This window comes from Cercospora beticola, chromosome 5, assembly GCF_033473495.1.
Source record: "Cercospora beticola chromosome 5, complete sequence".
NCBI lineage: Eukaryota > Fungi > Ascomycota > Dothideomycetes > Mycosphaerellales > Mycosphaerellaceae > Cercospora > Cercospora beticola.
The window spans coordinates 1,090,492-1,108,819 of record NC_088939.1 but is presented as its reverse complement, the minus strand read 5'-3'; the positions used below and the strand labels follow the sequence as shown (position 1 = coordinate 1,108,819).

Genomic DNA, 18,328 nt, shown 5'->3' with positions numbered 1-18,328 from the left:
TGAGGAAGATGTTGGTTGATAACACGAAGCCCGGTACCGTCGTTCTGTGATGAAGGGAAAAGTTGTTGGTCGACTGCGCAAGGCCTGGTACCACCTTTATCTGTCGACTTGGTTTGCTGGTATTGAGACAATTGAGTAAGAAGTTGCAGTCGAAGACCTCTGACCAAGGCTTGTTTGTCAAGTCCGTGCAGCGGCGTATTCACTCGACCTGACCTGAACAGGACAAGCGCAAACTTTGAAAACCGTTCACTCGATTGAGTGCTCTGATGGGCCAGATCCCAGGACACGGACGCGCGCGTGAAGTGTGGTGAACGAGCATCTTCTCGCTCCTTCACTGACAGGCTTGAAGAATCTTGTGAAGTATTGCTCGGGTCATTAATGCTGTCAAATTATACGTAGGTCCAGATCCTGGGATATTGCTCACTGCCAATCGAATTCTTGGCCACGGCTCTTGATCGTGTGCTGGTGCTAGTCTATTATATCTAGTCGTCAGCGAGCGCAGAATGTGTTCAAGTCTATATGAGCATGCGGTGGATTTTGTCGCCGCTAATCTGATACTACTCTTCACGGCATATGTATGTAGCAATTCTTTATATTGCTCACGCTTGCTTCCTGCTTTGCCTCATGCTAGGCATTGCTAGAGTCCCTCTCGATTGCGCCATCGGCGTCTTGAACCAGCTGCAGTGGACCTGCTTGGTCGTGCCAGAAACTCCGAGTTGTAATAGAACGGCCTACCAACCCCACTCTCGCTCCTGGGCACTGATCTGTGTGCAGTCAGAAGGCACCGCATGACTGGCACCCCAAATCAAAGCAGTCCGTGCAGAATTAACTGTCTGCAGGTTGGGTACCGTTTAATTGGATGCAAATTCCAGTGAACGATCGAGCTGCAGGAGCGTCCACCTCTCATTTGGCTCCGCTGTGCTGCGGAACGCTGGATGAGAGCCAACACGTCTCGGTCATCCACGAAACTGGCCAGAGAGTTCACATCCTTCACGATTTTGCACTTGCGAGGAGGCACTGGCTTCCTTGTAACGCGATCCTCGTTGGTTCTGCGCTTTACCACTTTGGTTGGCATAAATGCTTGCGCCAGTGGCGAAAATTGTGTGTGCTTGATGCTGTTGGAGGTACGTGTAGACCGCCGAGTCGGCAGTTGCGGGGACGAATCGTCGTGTTGAGTGTCGAACGAGTCGGTATGGTATTGTCAAATGTCTGAGGTGTGAGCCAGCTTTGATCGGCTGGGTTAGAAGGCTCTCGGAACTGCTGACAGTAATTGGCAGTATAAGTTTGCCTTTCGGGTAGTTGCTGAGCATAGGCAGGGTTGGGATAACCACCACCAGGCACCCGAGCATAAGTGTGGACGATTGAAGCTAGGCTTGGCTGTTGCGAACTAGCCGGCTGTGCTTGCATGCGCTCCAGCACATGCTGTCCTTGGAAGTCTCCTTGCGCTGTCTGGTCCCATCTCAGCGACTGACTTTGTCCTTGGTGGACTGTGTGTGGCAGAATTCCTGATGATGTCGTGGCCGTATGGAAAGGATCGAAGGTGTTGAGAGGCTGCGACACGTTGCTGCTGTAAGAAGAGGACTTTAGAATGTAAGCGAAACAACATTTGCAATCAACAGGTGAAAACCACGTAAAAGCTGGCGAGAGGATTTTGCGTGGTGTACTGTCTGTTGCACTGCGTGTGAGGCACGTAAGTGTGGCCTAGATTGGTTGTTGGATATTGATCAGACGCCCTGGGCGCAGGAGCGGAAGGCGTTGGTCGTTGAAACATCATGATCGCGGCAGCAGCAAAATTCTCTGCTGACGCAGACTCGAAAGAGTCGTCAGTGTCTGTTGTGCCCATCGAGGGTCGAGGCGGGTGGCCGTGTCGAGACATCTTTGTTGCAACGTCCAAAGTTGTGCCTTGGAAGTTCTCGTTGTACTTGAAGTTCTAAGAAGCAAGTTCTGTCGTTCTCATGAACGGCCCTCGATCATGTTTGTTGCTTGTGCCTCGCCCATGTGTGGCTGGTCAAGACATAGAAGTCCTTCTTGCCTTTGGCCTTTCATGGCGGCGCTGGATTTCTCGCGGCTCTCTCGCCACCCTTCTTGCGTTTGGTGACTCTTGGTGGCGTTGTCGAATCTGGGTCTGATGAAACTCCAGTCGACGCGTTGGCAGCCGGTTGGATGCTGAATGCTGCGTTGGGATAATTGGTATTGCACAAAATCTGGTGCAAGGTATGCCACGAAATCTGTGGCGCAAAGGATTCTGTGGCCGAATAGAAGGCCGGATCGATGGTATGGATATGCTATAAAGGAGGCTGTGGACCTCAGTGATGTTGGCGCATTATACGTTCCAGAGGAGTCTTGAGATATAGGTTAGATGGAAGTCGCATGAGTACTCGGTCGTGTCTGATGCGTGTGCGTTCGTTCGGAGCCTTTTGTAAGTGGAAGTCAGCAAGCGCAAAAGGCAATTATTTGTACATGGTGCCAATTTTTAAAAACGCAATCGAATTCATAGCCGCTCAAACGAAAGTCCTCACCAGGAAGCTTTGATGTATCGCTCCTTGTATGATGTATGTTTGCTGCCTGCTTTGCCTCAATTATGATTCATTCTCGGGAACCTTTAGAAAATTTTCTCTATCGCTAAGGTCTATCTCGATGAGATTGTGAGTGTGTCGAGTCGGGTCGTACCAACAGCGCGGCGGGCGTGGTTGAGCGTGGCGAAAATTCTGAAAGTATCAGAATGGCCTGCCGATGTTCCTTTCGCTCTTCGGTGCTGACTTGTTGACGATCAGAAGGCACCGCATAACTGGCAGCCTAGATCGAAGCAGTTCATGCAGAGGTAACCGTCTGCAAGGTGCGACGCGTTCGAGTGGACGCTGCCTTCGTTCAATGGTTGAGGTACAGTCGCCTCGCTTGAATGGCTGTGGTTGTAAGAGAGGTCGTTCATGAGAGGCTGCAAGGCGGAAGCCGTGGTTGCTCGTGTGTCAGAATGCAGATTGGAAGCGCCTGATGTAGTCTGAGCATCCGGGCGACCAGATGCTTCCTAGACACTGGGTATGGTGCTCAGACCAGAGGCAGGACCATCTTGCGATACGGGCAGAGTCGCGTTGGGGTTGTGTGAACCAGAAGGTCTGACAGTCTTCGCCTTCAGCTTCGGCTTAGTCACGCCCTTGCTCTCCATCTCCTCGTCCTTCCAATCTTGGCGGGTGGCATTGCTGTCGCAATTGTTGAGTTTAGTTCTGAGAAAAGTCTCTGTGGCAACCACAATGAGAAGGATGTTGTTGTTGTTCAACACATCCTTGCCTACCCACTTGTACTTCTTGAGAATGTCACCAATCAAGGCAACTTTCTGGTAGAAGGTTATGTCTATCTCCAGTTTGTGATTTCCACGAGAAGTTCGCAAACCCGAGTCGAGATCGCTTTTGGGAATGCCTTTATCTTCGTCGTAGACGTCAATGAGCACCTGCAAGAGCAGAAAGACACAGGCGCTGCTGTCTGTGAGATTCTCCAGTTTTTGTAGACATTGCTGATATTGCTCATGGTTTTTGCGCACGTAATTCTGTTTCTCATGTTCGTCCGCGAAATAATGAGGGAGCTCATTGCGATCTGGCGCCTCGCGAATGGCGTCGAGGAAGTATTGTCGAATCGCACGGCGGCTCTGGGAATCTATATCGCCTGTCTTGATCTGAACTTGAGCGGAAAGCTGGTGATACTGGAGGTTACCAGTGATTCGGCTCAGATGATCCAAAGCCTCTTGCTTGCTCTGGAACTGGTCCACGTATCGCTTATCGGCAGCGATTGCGATCGACTTCTTGGCATCGATCAGGGCATGCGCATCTGCAGAGCCCAGATGAGTGACTAGCTTGCTCATGTTCTTAGCTCCCCGCAATCGTGACTTGGGAGCCACTCTCCTAACCATGCTGTCTTGGCTTGCCTGAGAGCGTTTGGAGCGAAGTGGACTGGGTGTAACAAGCGGCGCCGGGCGTGCGACAGGTTGCCTCGTTTTGCGCCGCCCGGAGGTGCCCGGACGCGTGTGGGATGAGCCGGGGACAGAGGTGTCCATATGATTCTGCGGTGTTGAGGGAGTGGACGGCCACATAGGTTGGGAGGGCCAAGCGTCGTATTGGCTCGGACCAGCAGCGAGAGGATGACCTATGTGCTGCCCAGGCGCTGCAGGATTTTGGTCGAGCTCACCAGGCACTTGAGCGAAAGCCATTCGGTCAAAAGTGCCAGGACGGTTTCCACGTAGCTGCTCGGCCGTGGTTCTGTAAGAGTATGTGTCGCTCACTCCAGCTGCTGCAGGCGCGATCGGAGCAGAGAAATCGAAGGGAGTCGTTGTGCATTCAGGTCCTTGTGCCTGCCATGCACTTTGATTCATCCCGACACTCTCTGTGTACCACTGAAATGGCACATCTGGGCCCACGAATGTTCGATACTGGAAATTCTGCCCGTAGTCTTGGCTGACTGGCGTATGGAAGCTGTGTGAAGGTGTGGCTGACTGCGTATAGAAGTATGGCGTCGCAGGTGCATGGTTTTGCATGCTTGTCGGGAGTTGCCCGTGCGGAGCCGTGTCTGTTATGGTCTTAGCTGTGGTCAAAAGTACTTGTAAGGGACAAACTTGCCTGCAAATGCAGGAGGCTCCGGGTGAGGTGCGCTACGAGCATTGTATGTATCGCGCTCGGGCAGCTGATCAGAGGCGGCCATCGATACTGTTTACCACCGACTTCAGGGAGTTGTGTCCAGTATCTAGTATGCCCAAGAGGTGGCGGATGTTGGCAAAGAAGAAGAAGTTGCTCGCAGAGATTGAAGTTCAAATCCTATGCGCGAAGCCTTCCATTGCGATGCACATGCACACCTTACACATGCGAAATCATGGCCTCTTCCTGCCCAAAATGGATAGACACGGACTTCGGAAGATGTTGTTCACCTCGACCTGGACGATCTGATTGGCCATGCTCCAACTTCACGCGCATTGACCCTTGTGTGTATTGTTGTTCTGGTCGGTGCACGAGGACTGCGGTGAGGCGGGTTGCGGGGGACAAGTGCGGACTCGCGTCTTCACTCACAGGCGCAGCAATTCGTGTGGGGCATTGATTTGGAATTCCAGGTTGTAGGTGAATCGTGAAGTCGTGCCTCAGTAGTCAGCCTGATTGGAGCCTTCGAGTCCGCGGAAGATAGGGCTGATGTCGATGCTGAAGGCAAAGCATGGGGTTTGCCACATGCAGATATAGCTTGTGACTTGAACATATAGCTGCGGGCGCTTCGGATACTTGATCGATCTCAATCGCAGAATGCCAACAGGAAGCCGGCCGGCAGGCTCGCAGCTGTTTGAGATGGTGAAGGTGAGCAGCGCACCTTTATGGAAGACCACCGGCTACGTGATAAACACAGTTTGGTTCGCTTTCTTGTCACAGTGCCCTCCATGTTGATGATGTCCTCGTTGTCTCTTCGCGTGTCAAACGAGAGGAACAAGCAAATGGTCCAAGTGCCTGGCTCCATGCTGTGCGCAGCGAAATTCCGGTGCACCTGGTTTAAAAATCATGGCGCCTTGTGTCTGACAACGCAGCTTGATCTAACTCATGCTCAAGACTGGAAGACTTCTTCAAATGGCGAGGCGTGGTGTCGTGATGCGTTTGAGGGCCAGCACGACCAAACTTGACTTCCGTGAGCCATCGGCGGGCCCATTGGGCATATCGAACCACCACGAACAGGATCACGCAAGCGGCCAGGATACCAATGCAGTAGCCAACAACTGATCCGGACCCGTTCTCGTTACTTGTATCGGTCAGCAACATAGTGGAAGTAATTGATGAAGTAGACTTACGGATCTAAAAAGTCGTACACATAGAAGCCTTGCGTAGCATGAGTCAGGTATGCCAGGCCTATGTAGCAGCAGCCTAGGAACACCAGCGGTAACACATTTATCCAAGGATGTGGATCAGATCGCGGTAGTACAATTTCCGAGAATGCGAAGACGGAGTTTAGAGCGTGCTGTGAGATGTTTGACCACGATCGGAATGGTGTCGTGAAAGATTTGTCGTTCAGACCAGCCCAGTACACAGCTGGTCCAGATATTAGTGATTTATGATATGTAGCAAGATAACTTCTATGCTCACCTGTCACGATGAATGGGAAAATAGTAATGCTGGCATAAAGCACACTGTGCAGCCACCTCAGCCAAGCGGGCCAGCTGCTGAGCCAAGGCTTTCCACGAAAGGAATAGCTAAAGGTGTGAGCAGCCGCAAAAGCGTAGTAGAATCCTAGACCCCAGTATCCCAGGCCAGTGAAATAGCTGAATGATCTTCCAGCAGTATCGCATCTACCAGTGGAGCATCTGTAGCCAATGATAAAGAATTGGACTACAAAGACGTAGAGGCTTATGAATGCCCGTATTGCTGCGAGCGCTGAAGTCGGAAGGATCCAGGAACCGCTCAGTCGCTCAACATATGTAGGAGATGTCGTCTGCCTGTACGAGGATTGAAGTCGGGATGCCATGTTGTCTTTCTGCAGGGGCTCTTGGCACAGATTGGCCAGTCTGCGAACCACGAGCACGAGGGATTCCGGGATCCGACCTTGGAATTATGAACTCTGTGCGCTGACCATGAGACTCTTTGGTTGTTGACATTCGCACGATGGATGTTGGAGGAAATAGACATTGGAATATGCAAAACGCTCCTGCTGCGTAGGCATTGCGTGGCGCAGCTGCGCCGAGACAATGAGGCAAGAGGCAAGTGGAGACTGAGAATACGGCGGGCGACAGCGTAGAAAGTACCAAAAACATGCATCCCCTTGTACCGATCGAAGTTTTCTCTCAGACCGCACCTCTTCACATCTTTCAGCATGCACAGCCATCTGTTCCGTTATTGAACGATGCGAACTGGTACGAATATCGCCTCATTCACTTCCTGCCAGGCTCTGTGTGCAAAAGGGCTCACGCACAAGCATGTCCGGTTTAGGGCACAGGGGCAACGGCCAGCGCGGCCGCCGTCCTCACTGTTCAGTGTTGACCACTATCCTGCCCGTGGTTGATACGAATCTGGCCCGAGGTCACTGAGTGAGTCCTGGTGAGCACTAATTACAGGATACACAATGCTCTGCCAATTGGCAGAGCTGGCGGAAAGTCTTACTTTGGCAGTCTCAATAATGTTTGCCATCTGGAGCGCAGCAATTATGCTAGCTAGGAGGATCACCGCCTAATACAGTCAGCATGTTTATCACATGGCTAGCTTTAGCAGCCCCTTTGAAGCAGAATTGATTCAGACAGATCTTCCCCCCTAAGCATTGTGGCTGATCCTTCGATCTGCGTACTTCCGAACTGTAGGTTTTCAGCTTCTTATGAAAGACTTCCTTCGATGTTAACTTTGGCACAAGTTCTGAGGTGGTTACCTAGGCTGACAACAAAGGATAACACTTGCTCTCAGCATGTCTACAATCCGTTTCAAGGGGCCCAAGCCAGGCGCAAAGCTTCAGGTCATTGGAGCCGGTTCGCATCACTGAATGCAGTCGTTGTTGGGACACATTTTGACTTAAGACAGGCTTGCCACGGACAGGCACGAACTCATTCTGCGCTGCACTTGAAATCCTTCTCGATGGGCCTTGCTATCATTCTGGCGTCCAATATGCTGCAGAAGGTGCCGGCGATGAGAAGCACATCAAAGCCATGATGAAAGCATCGGCCGAATATCCCTACAACTCATCAACATGGCCATCCGTCGCAAAAACACTTCACGAGACACTCGATGGCTATGTTGCAGTGGCAGATCCTCCGCTCTCCGTGCTCTACCCAGAGCTCCTCAAACTCTGTCCGGATGCCAAGGTCATCGTAACAGTTCGAGACCAAGAGCCGTGGATGAGGTCTATAGCGGAGGTTATCAAGCTTTCTCAGCCCAAGCTGGCGACTTTCATCTTCTGGTGGGTACCAAGTGTGCGCTGGCTGCCGAAGCTTGCTGAGCATATGACCCATTTGTTCTACACAAAATTCGGCGTGGAGATGGAAGACCGAGAAACCTTCATTACAACCTGGAATAAACACATTGAGCAGCTGAAGAAGACTGTACCGGAAGGTCAGCTCTTCTTTTTCGATGTCAAAGAGGGTTGGGAGCCACTTTGCAAAGTAAGTACCTGTGCGGGCAAAAATGTTACAGCGCCCAGCAGGCTGATAATGTGCTTCGTTAGGCTTTGGACAAAACTATACCAGATGTCCCATTTCCTAGACTCAATGATGCAAAAGACATGGAAAATCACTTCAAGAAATTAGCCTCGAGAGGCTTGACCAGGTGAGCACTGTTCTTGACCATGGTGCTTTTGACAGCGTGCGCTACTGCTTTGAGCGCTCCGATCGTCTTTGATCTACCAGAAAGTGCGATTCCGGCCAGCTTGGAGACTATCTCGAAGCTGGGATTAGGACTACTGTTGCTTGTCCCTATTCTCATCCTGTACATTTGATTTACAGCGGCAACACAACAAAAATGGCAGGAAAGGCTCGTATCACGACATTGAGCCAACTCGATTCTACTATGATTATTGCTCTGTGCTTGCTAACGCTAATCAGCAGAACTCGCCCGAGCACTCGATCGCAACAGATTGTACCTCTGCTACCTTCAAATTCGCCGCCTTTTCCGGAGGCACTGGTGCCGCATATGCTTCGCCAATCTTGCACAACAGCTCGACGACACCCTTCCCACTGGCGAAGCAGTACATCTTCGCATATCTGGAGCGAAAGTGGTAGCTGAAAGCTGTCCCTCGCGGAACATATATGATCTCCCCTGCATGTAATGATGTGGTCTGAGACGAAGATATATGGAAGTCGATCGCGCCCTCAACAACCTGGAAAGCATGATGAGTATCCGCAAACTTCAGTCGGCGGCTGTCACCGATTATATCTTCCTGTCGATGTTGCTTCGAGCCTTCGATACTACCAATCACAAACTTTCCATCGGACTCCGCAGTAGTGATAAGAGGTCGACAAACAGTGCCACCTGCAAGATATGCTGGACCGGTGGCATTCTTTAGAAAATATGGCTCCAGCTTTCCCGGTAATTGGTTTTCATCATCTTGCCATGGCGAAGGTCCAAACTGCTTATTCTGAGGGCATGGAATCATATCGAATCGTTCGGAAGCGGCTTTCAACTTCGGTATCAGTACCTCGAAAACATTCCTCTGGTCGTCCAGTGGCCATGTTGGTCCATCGTAAGGTTCGCCGATGAATCGGAAGAACTCCTCCCAGCCTCCTGGAACGATCAACCCGACCATTTCAGAATGGTCTCCCAGGATCTGGTATTGGTGAATCGTACCCTGCGGAATCATTCAGCTGCTGTATCCTACAAATATACATTCGAGGCTCGGAAACATACCGGGGGTACACTGGCGAAATCCCCTGCTTCCATGGTACGTGCTTGGTCGTTCGCCCAGACATTGACTTTACCCTTGAGACATAAGAAGACGTCATGGGTATGTCGATGGTAATGGAAGCCTATGGGATCACTTTGACTCCCACTGCTGCCAACGACAGCGAATGCATTATCGGTTTCCTTGCCTGTCACAAGAAGTCGTGTTGCGGATTTCGAAAGTGGAATGTAAATGATCTCTCCTTCTTGGGAAGAAATAACGTATGGTCGACCCGGGACGCTGGGTGGCAAGTCTATTGTGGTCAATGTATTGCTGTTTTTGCCGTTCACATGAGGAGCAGTATTGGTGTCTCCCATACTGAGTGGAGGTAAATATGTTCTGTAGTTATATTGTTGATGAATTGCAAGAATAATGAAGAAAGAGAAAGCAGACAGACGCGAGGAAGGTGAAGAGCTAGGGGAGCTTAAGCTTGTGTCTTTAGTATGTGCCTTGGTGATCTTGATCTATCGCTACAGCAGTCCTAATGGAGGGCACGGGTGATGTGGACACTCCACACTCTCCGCCGGCACAGAAGGCCGGCACCTCGGCCGAAGCCCTAAGTCTGCTCTAGTGAGCGGAGAAGGTTTGACCCATGCTGTTCGGGACCTCTATTTGACCGAAGTCCCGACCCTGCTACATCGATAGAAATGTCGTACGAAGTCCGGATTTGTTTGGTCGACTGACCTAGAAGCTAGATTCGCCCAACGTCCATGGGAGCTAATGAAGGGCAGGTCCACCATCGAAGCTGAAAAGAATGACGATGCCACCTCCCGATCAGTCTTGCCGGCTCTGATGCACACACTAGACACAGGCGCAGGCCAAACAGCTGCTTCCTCCGAGGTTTCGGGATGTGGCAGCTGGAATTCACGCCAGTGTTGGCTCTTCCGAGACATCAGTATGGCGTCTCGCCTCTCCTTCTCCATCTATCACGTCTTTGATCGCACACATCGTCCCCTCCCGCAATAGCACAATATACCCACCTCTCAGTCCCGAGATGGAGCACTTGCCAGCACTCGGCACAGCGATTCGCGACATTGTAAAGCCAACAATCAAGCTCTACGAACCACTCCTGCTCCAGAACGCCGAATTGATCCGCTCCGTGCCTTGCGAAACATTCTCGTATGGTTCTCATGAACGACAGCAGCTAGATGTCTACAGAGCCCCAAAAGCGAGCATCAAGAATGGCCGAAGACCAGTTCTCATGTTCCTCTATGGCGGCGGTCTGACGATGGGCCACAAAACTCTACCAGGTGTAGCCGACCAGCTCTGCCATGCCAACATTGCCTCGTTCTTCGCACTCAAACATGGCTACACAGTCGTCATTCCAGATTACAGACTGGTCGGAACACACGACGCCAAGTTCCCATCTGGAGGCGAAGATGTTTGTCTCGCCGTGCAATGGACACGTGACAATGCCGCAAACCTTGGACCGGAACCTCTGAATCTGCTCATCATGGGAAATTCGGCCGGCGGTGTTCATCTTTCTACTTTCTTGCTACATGAGAGTTTCGCGATCACGAGGAAAGCAGTACTCTCGGACGACATACTGCGACTGAGAGGTGTTGTCTTCTTATCCGTACCGTTCCATTTCCAACTCGCACACGAGAGTAGAGCTGGGGTGAACAAGGCATATTATGGTGACGAGGTCGATACGCATTCTCCGCTGGGACTGCTGAGAACAAGGCAGAGTGAAGGTCAGATCGATTTCATCGAAGCTGGAGTTCGTACGCTCGTACTCAACGGAGACTTGGATCCTGAAGACGAGATCCTGATACCACGGGACGACTTCATCAAGCAATGGCTCGCTGCCGATTCGAAACTTGCAAGGCAGTCACTAGCTACAGATTTCATGCCTGGGCATAATCACATCAGTCCGTGGGCGAGCTTGGGTACTGGGGTCGAAAAAGAGGAAGCTTGGGGTCACCAAATCGCTGCATTCTATGACAATCTAAGGACTTTCGTACCAGCTCTTGCATGACACAGCAGGGAGCAGAAGTGTCTATTGCCACGCATATTTCGCATGAAGACAGTTGGATCAATGAGGAGGGAGAGTGGAAGATATGATGAAAGACCATTGTCACATTCAGTGATGCTATACATGGGTCAGAGATTTCCCATAGCTCAGAGACAAATCATGCAGGTCTCTATCCAATTGCAGTCTTGCTATGCGCTGCAATGCACTGCAATGCACACGCGACTGGAGATTCCCGCCAGTTCTGCTAGACAAACTCAATCCATAATGTACAGCCTGCAGCCCAACCGCTGCGTTCCCATAAGCCCAACAATCCAAACGCCATTCTGTCTGTCAATCAGATCGATCAGTCCGCTCACCCGCCTACTCATATCCGAAAACGTTGCCAAACCCATTCTGGCTCGCCGAGTAATCTCTCGTGCCTTCACCACGACCACCCAGCGAGAAACGAGGGGCCGGCCCGCCAAAGACGCTCTGAGTGGCAGGCGAATCCGCATCCGGAGTGGGATATGCTGCATTCTCAGCAGCAGCCTGTGCCTTCTTTCCTCCCTTCTTCTTCGATCCTGCCTTTGAAGTCGCTGGCGTCGTACCCATCGCTCGATCAGCATTCGTCTTATCCAACGCCTTCTTCCCATTAACCTTGCTATTGCTAATCTTCCGACTCAAATACATCGCAGGAGAACGAATCAGAGCGAGAACATTATTCCCATTCAAAACGTCCCAAGCAATATACTTGTCTGCCGCAGCATTCGCAATGATGAGTTCCAAACGATCAGAAGCTATCAAATTCGCCTCGAGTCGGTAGCCTTCTTTCAGAGACTTGTAAGCCGCGACAGAAGCCGGAACGCCAAACTCATGAAGTTTCAGGACTTCGTCGATGAGGATGAGAACTTGTGCTTCTGCTTTGGCTGGTTGCGTGAAAATAGTGTTTTGGATGTCGATGAGTTGTTTGGCTTGATGGGAACGCCAATAGTCCTTGAGGAAATCGTTTTCGATTGGTTTGGGGACTTCGGTGGCGGGGATTGAGAGTGCGTCGAAGAGGCGGGCACCGTAGTAGTGTACTCCTGAAGCTTTGACGATTTGCCAGTCGTCGTTTTGGACGCCGAGTGGGATCATTGCATCTGTTTCGGCGAGGAGAGTGTGGGCGGCGGCGATGTCAGCGCAGAATCCTCGGTATGCTGTCGATTTAGGGAGAGGTGTTTGGACGTTGTTGCCGAGCGGAGGGATGGCAGCATAATCTGAGTTATCGAAAGACTCCTGCTTGATGCCTGGGCCAAAGGTTTGAGTGGTGTATGCTGTTGCAACTGGCCAGTATGCTTGTGCATCGGCTGTTGTGTAGGGATACTGCTCGTAGACAGCATTCTGAAGTGCTTCATGTGCTATCTCTACCCCATTCTGTGGTGTCTGGTAGAGATCGAACTCATTCGGAAGGCCATGGAAATATTCCGGCAGCTGGTCTGATGGCACATGCTGTGGAAAATTGTTGTTTCCAGAGGGCTGATAGGGAGGTGTCTTGTCGGTTCGCATGGGATTGGTGAGTTGTTCGAGGTCGTGTTCCGTGGTGTTTTCGAACGCGCTGTGGAAATCGGTCCAATCTTTGTCTGTCCAGTCTGCAGTGACATCGGGCATTTCATTTATGTTGTTGATGCCTAGTATGTCTTGCATGTCCTCCATGTCTTGGAAGCCACGTGTGTTCGCCATTGTCATGGTCTGAGGCGAATCGAGTCTGCGACCTGTGTTTGATTCAGATCAATGTCCTAGACGATTCGAGTCGAGATCTCTGTGTAGTGTTGCTTGGAGTCTCTCCACTTCTGTTCTATTCGTACTTGTTTGGAAATTGTTGGAAAAGTCAAAGGTATGATTGATGTAGCATAAGTTGGGCTCGAGAAGGCAGTGGCTCGACTAGTGAAATTCCTATGATACTGTACAAGCGAGTGAAACGTACTATTTGAGTGATTGCACAAAGGTGTTGTTGATATCAGCTCGTTAATGCGCCATATTCCACTCTACCCATGGTGAATAGCCCCGTGCCTGGGAAAAGAAACAAAGGCATTTTCCTTAGGGCTGTCTCCTATGGGACAGCGCAGCAACAATTGGGGGCAAGAGGCGCCATTTTTGTTGAGGCATGGAACTCCTTGATGGAGCTGCTGAATGACCCAGGTTGCTCTGAAATTTTTGCTTTACAGCTATGGCTTCGGAGCGACTCCTCCGAGGGACCTCCCCTAGCTTGAGAGAAGATGTCAGCCTTCTCATACTGGATTGTGCAATCTCGTGGAGTGCAGCGGGATCGTATAGTCATGAATGTGCACTCACCTTCGATATGGTATTTGGGTCGTCAATAAAACGCCCAAGATAAGACCCTGGACCAGGTTTTATCCAATGTCTGACGATGCACGCCGCTGCACCGATCTACTGCACAGTGTATCCTTGATCGCTCGATTCCCTTGCAGCTTCCTCCTCTCGCATTCGGTGCACCGCAATTACCAAGTCGAGCATATTCTCTTTTATCGCAAGATCGACAGTTGCTTGTGGTATCCCAGGTATGGTAGTCTGAGTATTCGGGACATCAAAGGTGGTGCCCGAGGATTGCGCTGGGTCAGTCGACATATTGGTTGGGCGCTGTGATGGAGTCGGAGTGTGTGATCGACTGCTCTGCTGTTCTTGCGGGTCCGGTTCGCTCAGGCTTGGCGTCGTGCTGGGGGTGATGGCGACGCTTAGTGCAAGGTTCGGAGTTTGCGGTTGCGATCTGGCATATTCGGACGAGCATTGTGAGGGGATTGCGCTCGGACTGGATGAGGTACTAGGCGTGGCGATGACGCTCTGAGTAGGCACCGGAGTTTGTGGCCGGTTTGTAGAAGGTGCAGGTGCGCGCTCTGCTGAACTGGGTGTCTGCAGTTGATTGACTTGCTGCTTTTGTTGTTCTTGCTGTGCTTGCTGCTTTTGCTGTTCTTGTTGCTTTTCCTGTTCAGCAAGGGTGCGCAGCTGGTCGCCCTCTCGACGGCAGTCTTTGAAGCAAGGTGTACAGAGTTTTCCGTCGTTCCTGTCCTTGATGATGGGTTTGTCCTTCTTGCACAAGGAACAGATGAGTCGCCCAGGCTTGGCCTTGGTTATTCCGCTGGACGAGGCGGCGGTCGGAGTAGATCTCGCATTGCCGGGGAATCGAGGTTGTTGAGCGCGCTCAAGTTCGTGACGCTTTTGAGCACGAACTGCTGCGAGTTGTGCGCCATTGCCGTCCAAACCTTGCGGAGCATTGACGGTCGCGTGGGTCGCAGGTGACGGCGACTGCGACTGCGTACGTGAAGCGTTTCCCCCGAGGTGTGCAGGTCGGAAATGTGATGGAAAGGGGGTGCTGCCAACCGGGTGAGACCCGCGCGTGGCTGACTGGAACTGACCGAGTCTCGCTCCGTCAGTCTGAGTTGCGTGCGCAGGTGAGTGGAAGTGTGTAGGTGGAGTATGGACCGGTGTCACGTGGGTATGGTAGTTCGGCTGCGGAGGTGACATCTGGGGGTGGGATCTCGAATGCTGCTGCGCAGTGTTGACGCTCGGGGTCGAAGGTCCCACTGGTCGTGTTTGAGTGTACTGCGACTGCTGATGTCGCCGGCGCTGAAAAGCTGGGTGTAATTCTAGCCGAGACTCAAAGGCCCTCTGTTTGAACTCCGCCAGCACCGCTGGTGTGACCTGGCCTCTGAATCCGTTAAGAACAAGCCACTCTTGATCCGGCGGCGTGTAATGCGGAAACGACCGGTCGAAGGCAGCAACAACTCGCTGATGCGCGTCGACGTCGCCCAGGGATCGAGTGCACCCAGGACAGAGCCCGATATGTGCGAGATGGCCCTTCCACTCGAGGAAGGAGTTGCCGCAGATGCATTCCTGCAATGGCAGTAGCAGCGCTTGCGCCGAGACGTCGAGCGATTGATACGATTGCTGTTGTGTGTTGGTCGTGTTGAAGTGAAGGCACTGGTCGCAGAGAGCGCCGCCACCAGGAATCGAAAGGAACTGAGCGCTGCAGCGAGTGCAGTTGCGCGTCGCGCATCCGTGGAAAAGTGCGAGGTGCGCCATGGCGGTGGTGGAACGATGTTGTGTACGAGCAAGAGTGAGTGTGTGTCGTGGTTGGCAAGTTCAGAAGGCGGATGTTCGAATAACTGCTGGGGGTCAAAGCGCCTGCCAAGGACCGCGCTAGCACAACGGCTGCAGCGTAGGTACTGCAGGCGAATCACCTGTCGCAGCCAGCGACCGCGACCACGAGCGCAGTGCGGCAGAATACACAACGACTGCGGCCGCCAGAGTCCGACCAGATGCTGCGTGACAGAAGTCATACTCGCGACAAGAGTGCGCCAACCCCCCTGACCGCCTGATCCTGATGCGCTCCCACACATTCCGCCGCCTCGTGCACGCCGCACGCCGCCATACCTGATGAGCCTCCGCCGAAGCGGCTCCGCCACGCTGCATGCGCTGCGCAAGATTCGATTGCTCGCACTGCGCGGCTGCGAGACCATTCGAGTTCGATGGTCACAGCCGACGTGTTGGCGATCTACATCCTTTGCAGTCTGCGCCGAGCGTGTTGTATGCAGCTTTGCTACAAGGGTAGCGCGTGGAACGTTCTACGATGGCAATAGAACACTGTATCGTGCTCAAGTCAGCTGACAGGACCTTGAAGCGCGAAGAGAGCCGAAGAAAGGTGAAAGACGAAGAGACAGCTGGAATACACCACGCTCTACATCCTTTCATTCAATCGAAACAATACCATGAACTCAGCTGTGCTCACCGAAGCTGTATCCTGCACGTCCACCGTCACAAATCCTCCCGCTCACTCGCTTCCCTGCCGACACGTATTGCGGTCTGCCAGCACAATACAGCTGCAGCGAAAACAAGCTGCCGCGCGCGCAGATCGACCACAGTCGAACAGCACCCACTCTTGTCGCAAGCTTGAACAACAAGAGTCTTTTCCGGACAATTAACGAAGCAGTGCGTCCACATCAAGCGCTGAACAGCAGGGTTGGCGAGTCTTGGACATGGCACTTTGTCAAGGCGAGCTCGTAACCTAAGTCGTAAGGTCAGCATTGGACAAGCTATATCTGTAGGCTTTCAGAAGAGACGGTGGCGTAAGACGTACACACTGCGAGGTAGTATCATGTCTAGCGTGTCTCACGGCTTCGTTCTCGATCGTACCGGCGGATAATGGGCATGGACTTGCGAATACTCGTGGCATGATCAATCCCGAGAGGAATGACCTGTCGCCTGGCATCCCAGATGAGCCCAGGCGGCAGGACTTCAGTATCCTGTCCGGAAGTGCAATTCCTATGTCTAATTCTTTCATTGCTTGGGCCAACATTCCAATGCCATCGCTGCAAGGCTTTCCCTCTACTGGACTCGCCGTGGAGGGGCTTCTACCGCTGACAGAGAGAAATATCTGGCGGCCATCGTGAGTGAGAGCGTAATTGCATTTCTTATCTATGAGGTCGTCGATCGCGGGCTGTTGAATCTATTGAGCGAGCAGTATTCATTCTCAATCTGCTCTCCACGTCCTCATCGTCACCGCCGCCACATCAGCGACACACATGTTTTCCCATACCTGCGTCTCCGATCGACCCCTCAGAAGAGGCCGGCGTCGGTGAAAAGTGCCGATAGACTCACACAAAAGACTTTTGAGGCCGCACCTCCAATGTGTTGATAGTTTGCAGAAGACAGCTGTACCATGGAAGGGGTGCGGTCAAGGAAGGCGCGGCCCTATTCGGAATAGCGTGGAAACATGGATCACAAACCGCCAAGACAACATGTTTTCTTTTACAATTCTGGCTGATGATGGAACGACCAAGGATGTTCATCTGACAGTTTCTACTTGTGCCTCGAAAAGAAGAATCTACATTTGCTGTGATGATTCGAAGCTCAGCACCTCTTTGAGGTCGAAGCAATGAAAGAGACACGATCAAGGTATTTCTTGCAAATCATTCCCTCTACTATTGTTGCTGTTGAGCTGGTTTCACCAATCTTGATGTCAAGCGGGAACAGCATAATGCGTCTCGTTAGGATGATTTGATATCGTGGGCCGGCTGGCGATACGTTAAGTCACACCTTCACCGCAATCGAGGCGTGCTTGGCAATAGCAGGAGCTGGGCACGCGCCATGTGTCTTCGGATCAATCTGATATCACTTTTTAACGGAAGTGAGGCATTTGCCAGATACTGAGCTACGTGAAAGCTTGCCTTTCCATGCGAGAATTGCAGGTGAATCACGCGTCCTCGATGAACGAGGAGAGACGCGATGTGACAACCCACCATCTCTGCATATTGCAGCTTCCTCGGGGAGACATTTGTGCGTCTCTCGCTGTAAATGCACTTGCGCGTGCGGTACGGCGCGGGATATGACGGGATACAGCTACGCGTGCACGTATAGACAAGTCACTCGTTGATCGTGACTGTGATCGACTGCTGCTGAAGCATCCTCGGAGTTGCGTCGAACCTGGCCGCGAGAGCGTTGATCAAAAGCATCTGGCTGAGGTCCAGCCAAAGAGCTGAAGCTCTGATTGTTGTTTAGCCTTCGACATAGCTGGACGGGCTCTGGTGGCGCTTGTCAGGATGAGCGAACGCTGAAGAGATTCCTAAGGCGCAGTGCTTCTAGGGTCGATGAGCGTGTTGTCTGCCGTGTCGTCTTGATAGCCCAATTGGAGACAGGTGGTGGAAGCTATTTCGCGCCGAATGAGAAGGGCTCGTGCGGTGGGTCAATGGGCAGAGTGACAATTGCAATCAGCTTCATTGCGAGGGTTGCCTTGACTGGTGCTGCACCGGATAGATCGTCACATAAGATGGCTGAACCTAGTGTCGCTGCAGCTGGTGATGCACTGGTTGTCACTGGCAAAGTTTGTGCTGACTGAATCTCAAGCCTAAGGGGCCGCTGCAGAGCTGGTCGCAGGGAGGCGTCGTGGCACGCTCGATGTCGCCATGTCTCAGTGTCGAAGCTGGTGTCTGTGCAAAAGCTTGAGAGCCGCCT

The 18,328-nt window shown here is 52.1% G+C and overlaps 7 protein-coding genes across 7 annotated transcripts; 2 read left to right on the top strand and 5 right to left on the bottom strand.

Annotated features, from left to right (window-relative positions):
- Nucleotides 1–3,025: 3,025 nt before the first annotated feature.
- Nucleotides 3,026–4,686, bottom strand: RHO25_007688 (uncharacterized protein; the record flags this gene model as incomplete). Its single annotated transcript, XM_023599869.2, has 2 exons — nt 3,026–4,554; nt 4,605–4,686. 2 exons carry the CDS (start codon nt 4,684–4,686, stop codon nt 3,026–3,028), a joined length of 1,611 nt encoding a protein of 536 aa, XP_023449625.1.
- An 827-nt stretch (nt 4,687–5,513) lies between these two features.
- On the bottom strand, nt 5,514–6,477 carry RHO25_007687 (uncharacterized protein; the record flags this gene model as incomplete). The annotated part of the gene is made up of 3 exons (XM_023599868.1): nt 5,514–5,757; nt 5,807–6,044; nt 6,099–6,477. 3 exons carry the CDS (start codon nt 6,475–6,477, stop codon nt 5,514–5,516), a joined length of 861 nt encoding a protein of 286 aa, XP_023449626.1.
- A 927-nt stretch (nt 6,478–7,404) lies between these two features.
- RHO25_007686 (uncharacterized protein) lies at nt 7,405–8,262 on the top strand (the record flags this gene model as incomplete). The annotated part of the gene is made up of 3 exons (XM_023599867.1): nt 7,405–7,465; nt 7,518–8,095; nt 8,158–8,262. 3 exons carry the CDS (start codon nt 7,405–7,407, stop codon nt 8,260–8,262), a joined length of 744 nt encoding a protein of 247 aa, XP_023448801.1.
- A 267-nt stretch (nt 8,263–8,529) lies between these two features.
- Nucleotides 8,530–9,686, bottom strand: RHO25_007685 (uncharacterized protein; the record flags this gene model as incomplete). Its single annotated transcript, XM_023599866.1, has 2 exons — nt 8,530–9,276; nt 9,336–9,686. The coding sequence occupies 2 exons, from the start codon at nt 9,684–9,686 to the stop codon at nt 8,530–8,532; spliced, it is 1,098 nt and encodes a 365-aa protein (XP_023449627.1).
- Nucleotides 9,687–10,363: 677 nt separating this feature from the next.
- Nucleotides 10,364–11,347, top strand: RHO25_007684 (uncharacterized protein; the record flags this gene model as incomplete). Its single annotated transcript, XM_023599865.1, has 1 exon — nt 10,364–11,347. The coding sequence occupies one exon, from the start codon at nt 10,364–10,366 to the stop codon at nt 11,345–11,347; it is 984 nt and encodes a 327-aa protein (XP_023448802.1).
- Nucleotides 11,348–11,704: 357 nt separating this feature from the next.
- Nucleotides 11,705–13,048, bottom strand: RHO25_007683 (uncharacterized protein; the record flags this gene model as incomplete). Its single annotated transcript, XM_023599864.1, has 1 exon — nt 11,705–13,048. The coding sequence occupies one exon, from the start codon at nt 13,046–13,048 to the stop codon at nt 11,705–11,707; it is 1,344 nt and encodes a 447-aa protein (XP_023449628.1).
- A 702-nt stretch (nt 13,049–13,750) lies between these two features.
- RHO25_007682 (uncharacterized protein) lies at nt 13,751–15,400 on the bottom strand (the record flags this gene model as incomplete). The annotated part of the gene is made up of 1 exon (XM_023599863.1): nt 13,751–15,400. One exon carries the CDS (start codon nt 15,398–15,400, stop codon nt 13,751–13,753), a length of 1,650 nt encoding a protein of 549 aa, XP_023449629.1.
- Nucleotides 15,401–18,328: the final 2,928 nt, after the last annotated feature.